The sequence below is a fragment of the Ostrea edulis genome, chromosome 6, assembly GCF_947568905.1.
Source record: "Ostrea edulis chromosome 6, xbOstEdul1.1, whole genome shotgun sequence".
NCBI lineage: Eukaryota > Metazoa > Mollusca > Bivalvia > Ostreida > Ostreidae > Ostrea > Ostrea edulis.
Window position 1 is genome coordinate 59,745,836 of NC_079169.1, and position 11,553 is coordinate 59,757,388.

At 36.0% G+C, this 11,553-nt stretch overlaps 2 protein-coding genes across 6 annotated transcripts in view; one reads left to right on the top strand and one right to left on the bottom strand.

Annotated features, from left to right (window-relative positions):
* The first annotated feature begins 6,374 nt into the window (after nt 1–6,374).
* On the top strand, nt 6,375–10,269 carry LOC125645612 (hairy/enhancer-of-split related with YRPW motif protein-like). Its single transcript, XM_048871231.2, has 4 exons — nt 6,375–7,786; nt 8,026–8,074; nt 8,268–8,424; nt 8,968–10,269. The coding sequence occupies exons 1-4, from the start codon at nt 7,725–7,727 to the stop codon at nt 9,597–9,599; spliced, it is 900 nt and encodes a 299-aa protein (XP_048727188.1). The 5' UTR covers nt 6,375–7,724; the 3' UTR covers nt 9,600–10,269.
* Nucleotides 10,270–10,753: 484 nt separating this feature from the next.
* The window catches only part of LOC125645605 (origin recognition complex subunit 4-like), a 37,955-nt gene continuing 37,155 nt past the window's right edge, over nt 10,754–11,553 (bottom strand). For all 5 annotated transcript variants that reach the window (XM_048871212.2, XM_056140295.1, XM_048871214.2 and 2 more), the window contains exon 14: nt 10,754–10,989. The gene's annotated coding sequence lies outside the window, so the exon portion shown is untranslated. The remainder of the gene's footprint in view (nt 10,990–11,553) is intronic.

Sequence of the window (11,553 nt, forward strand, 5' to 3'; positions counted from 1 at the left end):
CCAACAGTGACTTGTATTTATAATCACGGAAAAATTGAAAAACATAGAAAATATCGTATTTTAAAATCGATGTGTCAGATGAGATCGTTGGTCTCGGGAGGGGTCCTTCCTTGAATGTTATGTATACATAAGCAAGATAATTATAAACCTTCATAAAATGATAGATAATATGGGCTTAGTCAAAACTATCATAAGTATAAATATCACTACACCTACACAATTTTATGCTGATCATGTTGTAAGCCAATCGCAACTTCTCGGTTTGTCGGAAAGGCCCGAGAATGTACGATTGGTTGTCAAGTCAACCGTCCATGATGTTGTCTAGTTTAGGAAATTACCATAAGACTAAAACCACGGATTGAAGAAACGTCGTAATGATATTTTACTTATTCAACAATTATGAAAATATATTTCGCGCTGGCCGAGAGGTTAGAACGTTCGCCCCGCATGCGGAAGGCCGGGGTTCGAATCCCGGCCGCGACAGACCCAAGTCGTTAAAACAGACAGTGACAGTTCCATCGCCAAACGCTCGGCATCAGGCGTGAATGTCACGGGTCCTCGCCTCTTACGACAAGCAAGGGGTACCCAGGACCTATCCTATCCCGGATCCCCAAGGCAATTTCAATCAAAGAAATGTCATTTCTTGAAAATACACCTTGTGTTTGAACTGCGAAGCTTCATGTGGATAATCTTCACGAAGTATCAACATTGTCTATTGATCATAAAAATCGTGAAGTTCTAACTTTGACGAATTTATTCTAAAGTGTGGGAGACAAAATAATATTTTAGACATATTCAAAAATATATTGATACGAATTTTATCATCGATTTCACATGTTAGTTTGGAAACCAACTAAAAAGTTAATCAGTGATCAATCTCCCAACTCCTATAAGCAATACAAAATTGAGAGTTGAGCAAGCACGTACCCCTGGACACACCAGAGTTGGGATCAGATACCTGGGAGGAGTAAGCATCCCCTGTCGACCGGTCACACCCGCCGTATCCTGATCAGGTAAACGAAGTGATCTGTACATAGTCAAAATTAGTGTGCCAAGAACGGCCTAACAGTCGGTATGAAACACGCCAGACAGCATTTGATCCAATGATATAGGATGTACTGGCAAACTAGATCGTTACAACCACCACAGAATTTGCTAAATACTATTTCTCTTCCATGCATCAAACATATGTATCAATGTCTGGCACTAACATAAAATATGCAATACACAAAATGCAGTAATCCACAATCTCTGTAACTCCACACCACTTATTTATGTAAATTGTCTTCGGACGTTTTCAATTACAGGTTGTTGATATGCCCAACACATACGACAAACACTTTGCACAAGATACGACTTTATATTAGACCTACGTCTTCCATTATCATGTCTCATATAATACATACATTCAACACAATTCGTAATTTTACATGGTGAATTTGAAACGACAAGTATTATCACAACAATTACTCTAAATCAAACTACGTCTCATTAGAGATTTGATGTAGAGATCAATCTGATTAAAATCAGATCCTCGATCCGCTCCTCTTTTTTTTTTTTTTTTTTTTTTTTTTTTTTTCGTGTAGCGACAAGAAAAAAGAGAGGAGTGGATCGAGAATCTGATTTTAATCGGATTGATGTACAGATATTGCAACTGCAAAGGCTTACCAATACTGGTCCAGTCAAAACCAAGCTATTTAATGAATGCATGTGGTATACATGCAAACCTTAGTATTATTATTTCTTTTAAAAAACTACGTTAAATAAATTTTTCGCCGTTGAATAGATTCAAAACCTCGATCCATTGTTTCCTGCGGACCAAATTCAAACGAAGTTTAATCTGTACTACTTGTTCTTATGTCACATTTTATAGCATTATTGATAAAACATTTACAGCACCCTTTGATTTTGAGGAACTTTCGCAACATATTGTATCCGCCCGGGTCTGTCGAGGCCTGGAATTGAACTCAGGACTTCTGCACACCAAACAAGCACCACCGACCGAGCCGTCTTGGCAAGATTTCTTGCATCGTCAATATTTGGCGATACGAATTATTGTGGAATTGACACAGTATAAAATACTTGCATATCATTTTGAGATAATTCCCCTCGTGGTCGATCAGATCTAACAGCTATCATCCATACGTCTCTGTAAATCTTTAAGCACCTATGACCTCGTTCGGTCCCCGTGCAGTGTTTATTGTTCAAAATACATGTACAATAAAATTTACATACTGTACGACTTTTGCGGCTTAGTGGATGTTGAATAAGGTTTTTCATATACCCACCCTCATTCTTAAGCATCTCTCCTTGGAAGGGGACACTGCCCTTCACTCGAGTAAACCAAAACCTTGTGTGTAAGAAGTTTAGACAGACAGGTGACGGGCAGACCTTGACAATAAGTTCAGTCTTAGGAGGGCTTTAAAAAGTACACATACCCCAACCAACACGGGCACCTTTCAATTCATTCCCCACGACATATGAACTGTCTGAGCATGGGTTTGATTCACTCACATAAAATTTCAATAACGCTCCTCGCTATATATTTTTCTCCAACACAACATATGCATTTTTTTTTTTAAAATTCTCTTACAACCAAAAAACATCGTAACGTACATAAGGTGTCTGAAGTGTCAAATAATTCATCTGTCCATTCAAAAATCAATTATCAATCTGCTGCATCAATGTCAAAAATATTCCCTTAAAATGCCACATCAGAAATTAACTGCTTGCTTACCAAACATCCTATTAAATCGTTGTCGTTTAAGTGTCAGATATGGTTCACTGTCACCTTACCAATACTGTGGCACGCGACTCGACACATTATCGCTCAATGAGGTGACGTCACATAGGCCAGGTGCACAGTGGCATGAAACAGTTCAAGCATACAGTTCGCGTGTCTCCAGAATTATCGATCGACTTTGTTGGATTGAATGAAAACATTAGCTTTCTATTTCCTATTTAAGTAAAACTTAAAACTGTATAAAATAACATATGTCATTCAAACAAAGTTTGGTAACCACGAAAAAGTACTTTTTCTCTGAATAGAATACGTTTCCAGTGTTTACATTTCACTCGAATTAAAGGAGCCTTTTGGATACCAATGTTTACACTACCAGGTGACTTATTGGATATGACACTAGAAGAGGGTTGGCTTTCCTTGTCATTTAGAGCGTGTCAACCGTTATAATTCATGCAAGGCCGCGTTTTGGCATGCATGTGACATGCATTGGTAAAGTTGTCAAGGAAGCAAATAGTCGAAATGAACCCATAGCTTCCCATAGATTAAAAACAATCGGTTTTAATGCAGCATTAATATTTAGTACGTGTCAAAATTAAAGTACAGGTGAAGATGTTTTGACATTTTAATGATAAGACAGCAACACAGCTGATACAAGCTTTATGATCTATAGTATGAAGAAATAAACCAAATCTGAAACTTGGCCAACTACATTAGAAAAAGCATTTTAAAATGTATATTTATGATTACAGGCGATTGCACGTCTAAATACTCGAGTAAGTAAACTACAAGCAGACAAGGTATAAGATGAGAATTTAAAAAATGTTTCTCTCTCATTTAAATAAATAACCTACACATATAATGCAATCCTCACACGCCGTTAACAAAAACATTTGTGTCTTGTTTTATGAACAGAAAAAACGTTAAATACGACATAAATTCTTGTACATATGCATCAAATGATTGCAGTTGAGGACAATGTTAAAAAAAAAAAGTTTTTATTACAGTACTTGAAACGTATGTTGTATGCTTTAATTCTTGATATACACGCAGTGTCCACCCATCAGGATATATATATATATATAGTAATACCATAAAAAAAAAAATCACAAAAACTTTAATTTGAACTGTTTCAAGCTTCAAATACATTTTTAATGGTGTTTGCAAAGTAATCAAACCAACATAATGCATACCTTTATCTCTTATTACGCATGAAATTTGGTCAACAGATACTATTTGATTTGAAATTAATTATTGAACAAATTCTACAATAAATTTCGTAACCTCAAAACAACACATAAACTGACATAATGCTCGTTATGTATGAAATGGTCAGATACTATTTAATTTGAAATTAATCATTGAACAAAGTCATGATAAAAATAACCTCTTTTTAAAAAAAACCACCAACTAGCTGCTGGAATCACAAGAACAGATTGATAACTATGTTATCATCTCTTGCATGTTAGTTTAATATTTAATCATTCTTCAGATAAAAATTGATAAGGTACAATTGTGAGACAAAGATTACGAAACAAATGTGCTAAAATTTAAAGTATATACTATATATGCTCCAATTGTTATGTTAGATTTTAATACGGATAACAATGCAGTATTCTATGAATAAAATGAAACAAATAACTACGGTATCAAATATGCAAATAAAAAACTACGGTTGTGGAAACATAAATGAAAAGAGTTTCAAAATACAGTCCGTCTTTTCACGATATTTCTCGAAAGGACCCAGTGCTGACAACGGACTGCCTTACTGGCATTTTACCTGCAAAATTTCAGACATATCAGTGTTTTACGCATAATGAATTCACTCCGGTAAGCCTTTACTCCTAAAGCTACGATCTTGCTCTGATGCGTTCCATAACAATTGTAAGGCCGTTCTTTACATACTGATTTTGACTACGGTTTAATCCGTCTTTACTTGATCAAGATATAGGGCCCCATGTCGAGTGTAAACGGTCAACAGGGTATGACTACTCCCATCAGACACCTGATCCCACCTCGGGTATGTTCGGGGGTCCGTGTTTGCCTACTCATAATTTTGTATTCTTTAAAGGAATAGCGAGATTGATCACTTTCGTTATCTTCTATTCATCAAACAGTTTACGATGCAAAAGTAATTATAGATCGCCATTAGAGATACGCTAACCAGGTTAGTTTTGATATTCCAACACACAAAAAAGAAGAAAAAGATTATTAATACACATGTACCTTAATCCCACTGTTTTATAATGCTCGATATTGGTGAGAGGTGTATATTGATTGATTGATTGTATAATTGTTTAACATCCCCTCTCGAGAATATTTCACTCATTGCTGGTAGAGGGCTGCCAAATTTAGGCCTATGCTCGTCGCTTGAGCAGGGAGTGATCTTTATCGTGACAGGGGACCTCGGTTTTTGCAGTCTCATCCGAAGGACAGCCCCATTTCGTCGCTTCTTACGACAATTAAGGGGTACTGAGGACCTATTGTTGTTTTGTTTTATTTTTGGTGGAAGAGAGAACCCAGATACAATGTACCTCAGATGAGACCACCGACCTTCCGAAAGTAAACTGGGAAACTTTCTCATTTACTGCGCGAGCAGGATTCGAACCCACGTCGACAGAGGCGAAAGGCCGTGTGATTTTGAGCGCGATGCTCTAACCACTCGGTCACGGTACAGTATTATAGCATATATAAATATATATATATATATATATATAATAAAAAAAATAATAAATAAGAAAAGGTCCGTAACACAAGGATTTAAAAAGGTCAACCGTAACGAAAGAGCAACTTGATCTGTTATCTACTTATTGGAGAACTACATGACAACATCCAGATTCTTACATTAAAGCAGTGGAAACGAGAAACACCGATGGCCAGCATAACCTAACTCCAAAATTTTGGTACGAAAAGAAAAATCTCGTCACAAGAAATACACAATATCTTAAAAATAAAAAGCTATCGCAAAGGTAAATAAACAGACCAAAAACTATATGCATATGGGGCCATAAAAAGTCCAGAAATTTACTGAAAAAGTCCATATTTCGTACGAAAAATCACTCAACTGTGACGAAACTCAATCTTGATCTGGACAGTAAACACACAGTGGTACATCTCACTTTCACCACACACAAATTTCAGCCTCAAAGCACGAGGGGAAAAGTGTGGAAAACCGAGTGGGGCAGATTGACGAAGAGGAATCCTCTAGTCCCCTTCCGTTTCACCAGTTTAGGAGCAATAAGAAATTTAACTGGGGTTGCATCAACGAACTGAAGGCCATTATTAATACAGGAATTAAATGTAGTGTGTGCAAAAATACAAATGTTCTACACACAAGATTAGTAACTATATATACATGTATATATATATATATATATATATATATATATACACACACACACACACACACACATATATATTATTAGAAAAAATATATCCAACGGTGACAAGTACACATGATCCGCATTTAATTAAATGTAGATCATGTGTTCTTAGTCATCGTTGGATATATTTGTTCCACTTATTACCTATACCATGGACTTTTTCTGCAATTTTACTATATTATATACTATATACAGTGTTGTTATGGTACACATTTAGTTATGATCGTACTGTTTCTTTACTTAGAGGAATACCACGTTATCCATTACTGTTCCACACCAAACTGATATCTGCATCTATCTTTTAAGAATTGCATATTATAGACGGACAAACATATGTATGCTATAGCTTGGCAGAGGACACACAAGGTAATGTTATTTCTTGTTACCAAATGGTATATTTCACTAGCTCACTTCAAACTAGGTGTAACCCAAAATCTAGTTCAAAATCCCATCTGTATCTTGTCTACCCCCATATCTGAACTGTAAAGAACAAAATCGGTAAAATTCACGTCTATAATCTAATTGTCGCTAATAACGAATTCCGTTTGTATCTCGATAGATAAAATGGCTCCTGGGAAAATTATTGTACAATACATCGTTAGTCTCGCTCGCCTCCCAATTTATCAGTAAGTCTTAAATTACTTATATGAAATGGTGATGCATTCATAAATGTCCCGACTTTGATGTGTAACATTTGTATGACCTACGTATATACTGGCAATACCGCTAGATGGATAAGGTGTTAATTGGTGAAGGTTGCAATAAGGTGCCATTTTTTTTCTTTTCTTTGAAGCAACCAAAACTCTCGGCCCTTAAAATGTTCAATTATCAAGATTAGAAATTGAAGACGTTTCAATACAATAATTTCTTTTCTTTACTTCCTTTCGATGTCTTTTAGAGGAAGCTCACGTTCACACGGGAGTCGCAATGCGCTAGCATTGTACAGTGTAAGAATTTACCAAACAAATACAGAACAGTTCCCACTAAAATGATGGAAGAAGAAATTCTTGGGGTTTCCCACGATCTACTCTTTGTAAGCCGTGCGGTTCCAATTTAAAGTCACCTGCAAATATACCTGATCATGTACATTTCAGTTGAACGATGATGTAAACAAACAGCTATGCTTTTGAAACTCCTTTAATAATACCCAATTTTTAGATCATAATTGCCTGTAAATGAAGTATATATATTACTGTGACATTAAAATGTATTTCGCTTTAATATGTACTTTAAAATTTAACTCAAGCACGTGGACAGCAGCAACTTTCTTTAATGATAGACGCCTGCCATGTGTATTTTCAATACAATATGCATGGCACGGGCCGCGCATCTGGCGCGCGCGTGAGGGCCGTCGGCCAATCGCATCGTGTGTGACAATCGGTATCAAACAATCTACGCATGTCGGACAAGCGACTGACTGTCAATCAACCGCGGGTAACAATTAACGGGAGGTGTGCGCTTCGTTCTGAGACACTTTTTAATACATTAGAGTGCGTGGGAAACGTAGGTCAATTTTACTCCGAACGTGGCTCAGGAAGGGAGCAACATCCGCAATTTATTTCTTAACAACTTCACCTTTTCCGTTAGGAGAAAGAAAAAAAATGAAGCGAAGCTTAAGCGATAGTGAGGCTGAAGATTGCTATGACGATGCTCTGAAAGCAAGGTAAGTAGTATTGATGTGTATTTGACAGACACGCGCGAGAATAATATACTAGGAAACTTGCAACTTCGGACTTGTGCCAATGCACGTGTACACGTGCGACATCATTCCCCGTCAAAACGCAATGGATATAAATACGTATATATGAAGTCATAAGTTCTCTGTTGTAAAGGACTAGCAGACAGACCGTACTGGTATACATATATAACCGATTTCAATGGATTATTTACTTTTTATTCCAGTTCTCCTTCACAAAGTTGTCAAATCGGAGACAGGAAAAAGAGGCGAGGGGTACGTAAAGCGAGTTTTCCCATAGTTTGTATTCAAGTAAATTAATTGCATATATATGATGAGAAGATCTACATCAATTTTTTTTTTTTACGGAATCATCCATCCTATTTTCTTGAATGATCTTCTTTAAAACAAATAATTTATTCCAAAATATCTTCTACATTTTGAATATTGTATACTCCTCTGTAATCAGGTGATTGAAAAGCGTCGGAGAGATCGCATCAATAACAGCCTCTCGGAGCTCAGAAGACTTGTACCCTCTGCATTTGAAAAACAGGGTTCAGCCAAACTGGAGAAAGCTGAAATACTTCAAATGACAGTAGACCACTTAAAACTGCTACATCAGAAAGGTAATCTGAAATTCTGAAAAATGTCTTACTTCATTAACTCTTCCTAGTTGAAAAAAACCGTATCTTTAACTTTTGTTTAAATTCAACTTAAACATTAAACAATATTGCCGGTCCAAATTTATATGATGAAGTAAATTGGCGAAAGGCGGTGTCTAATTTGTTAAGAGCACCACTGGTGATCCTATGACAGAGATTAAGATGTCAAGAGAAAAGTAAACGGGACATTTGGCCTTTGTCTCTCATGATGCCCGATGTACGACCCATCTGCAGTAACTTGCTATGATGATTTAATAAAATTTACACTGAAACAATATCAAGTTTTCACGGCAATATGTGGCTAATGTGCAAAAATCTTGATGAAACAATGCCCAAGTGAGAAGGGGCGAACGAGTAAACTATCAATATCCATGTTAAATATGATAAAATGCAATAAATCATATGATCATACTCTCTTGATAATAACTGTTATAACTCCTGCTTCCTTTCGACAATTAAAGGATCTTTGTGAATGTCAATATCAGAGTTCTTTCTTTAATATTGCAGGCCTGAATACTTACAATTATCCCGACCCACAAGCACTGGCGATCGATTATCGGGGTGTCGGATTCCGAGAGTGTGCTGCCGAAGTTGCACGGTATTTGGTAGCAGTGGAGGGACTCGACTTGCAAGACCCTCTCCGAATGAGGTTGCTCAGTCACCTTCAGTGTTTTTCTGCTCAACGAGAGGCTGCGGCAAAAGCTTCCCTTCAGCATTCCTCGTGGAGTCCCCTACCCACCCACACAGGAATTAACAGTCAGTATCCAGCAAGTGCTATGACACCCATGGGGTCAATGATTACGTCACAATTACCAAATCAACCGGACTTGCCTATGGGACCTCATTCTTCCGCACAGGCACTGTCATCGTTATCTTACAGTGATACAAGAGTGAGTCAACCCGATATTTCTTCCTCATCTCTTCATGGTAACATGCGAATTCAGTCATCGAACGTGCCAGCACATTCTCAGATGTCGAACATGAACAGTACGGGACAGGAACCTTTAATATCTTCTATTCCCCAACTCTCCAGTCAATTCCAAGTGTCCCTAAATTCTATGCCCATGATGTCACAAAACGGAAATAATTTCAACAGTGCGAAACCCTATCGACCTTGGGGTGCAGAACTTGCTTACTGATTTGCTGAAAACATATCTATATCACATTCCCAAAAGTCAAATAGAGGCAACCTGAGTGATCTATAAACTGCGACTTCAAAGCTTTCTGTGGCCTAAAAGTGCTTTGTTTTATTTATACCTGGATAAAGATGCTTTTGATATTGGATATACGTGCCATGTGTTCAGGGGTATTGCAATAATTATTTCTTGTATATACATGTATATTTTTTGAATTTTTTCACATATGTTGTTTTTATATATTTCATTTTATAGTGCTTCATTTTTATGATTTTATTAATTTTTTATTATACATTTTGCAATAGGTCGACAGACGTTTTGAATGTGCTTATATAGAACATTTTTCTTTGTTTTAGTATTTTATTTATTCTACAAATGAGTGTTCACCCATCAAACAGTGTAGATTCCTTGTTCCACTTTAAAAAACTGTTCACTTGTTGTAACTTCATTATCAACTATGCAAAAATTTCATCCATCAACAACGAAATATAGTGATTAAGACAATTTTCCAATACTTACAACGATGCAATGTACTTCACTGTATTTTTGTAGAAGAAAATACTTGTATTGATTTTCATGAATGTTTACAAATCAAAATTACTATGCCTGTGCATTTGCCTGACATGTACATTTTGAATATTTTTTAAATTTGACAAAATAAATTTAAAATACATTTAATTTGTTTATAATCAGTTTTTGTAGTTTGAAGAAATACAGGTCAATTGTGTTTATTTCATTAATGGGACCTGTGAAAAAGTACATTTTTATAATCACAGAATAATCAATTCACAGTTATTCATAACAATCTACATTTCTAATGTATTTGCCTCTATTGCAGTTGTTAACAATGCGTGTTTGAATCTTAATAGTACATCTACTTTAACAGCTGAAAATTCTGACAGAAATGAGAGTAGAATGTAAATATAAAAAATAAATTTCATTTTAAAAATACATGAAAGTATGAACTGCAATGCTTCATGCTGGCTTTCTTTTCATGAAGCACTAATGCGCTTCACAAAGTATGCCAGTGTGAAACATCACATTCATGTCCTCGTGTATTTTCAAAAATGAAATTTATTTCTTAAAACTACCTAAAGACGCACAAAAAGTTTAAAATGTAAAGTGAAACTAAACTAATAAAAAAGAGGAAAATAACATTTAGTATATTTGTACTTTGATATTTAATAATAAAAAAAAAATGAAATAAATCACATTAGTAAGAACAGATTTAAATGAAATAACTGAATTAATGAAGAATTTTATGAAAATCTCCAATGTACATGCAGATTTTTGCATCTTTACTGTCCTCCTCTGATGTAGACCAAATATGCTGCAACATGGGCAGCAGATTGTCATTCGAGAAACCTCGGGAACAGTTTCAATGGCTCTGCAACTAAATTTACAATAGTTATAAAAAGATGCTAAATAAGCATGCATAGTGGAGCAACTACCCCATTACAATAGAAAAACTAACAGCAAAATCCAATGAAAGAAGGCAAAAGTGAGCAGGCTCACATACCCCACACTTCAACATTGCTTGACAATTAATGCCTAACATCATGAATGGTGGTAATGCTATGCATTACCGCAAGAACAGGACAGACAGGCTCGAAAGTCTAAGTTCAAAAGGGGCATAACTCCCAGAAAAATTACTGAATCAGAATTTTCTGAGAATATGCTTATCTACACAGTGTGTCCTTATCACCTACAAAGTTTCACGAAATTCTGTTGAGCGGTCTCAGAGGAGTTGCGCTGAGAAGAAAGGGACTGACAGACTGACCAAAAACATTATATCCACCGCAACTTCATTGCGTGGGGTATAAGAAGTGCTACCAGTTTCTGATCATCACTCGTACATAATACTCAATTTTTCACAACTAAACCTAACTTGTTCATCGAATAAAAATAAACATTTACTATCCATTTTCTAAAATTTCAAAGAAAGTGTTTATAATTA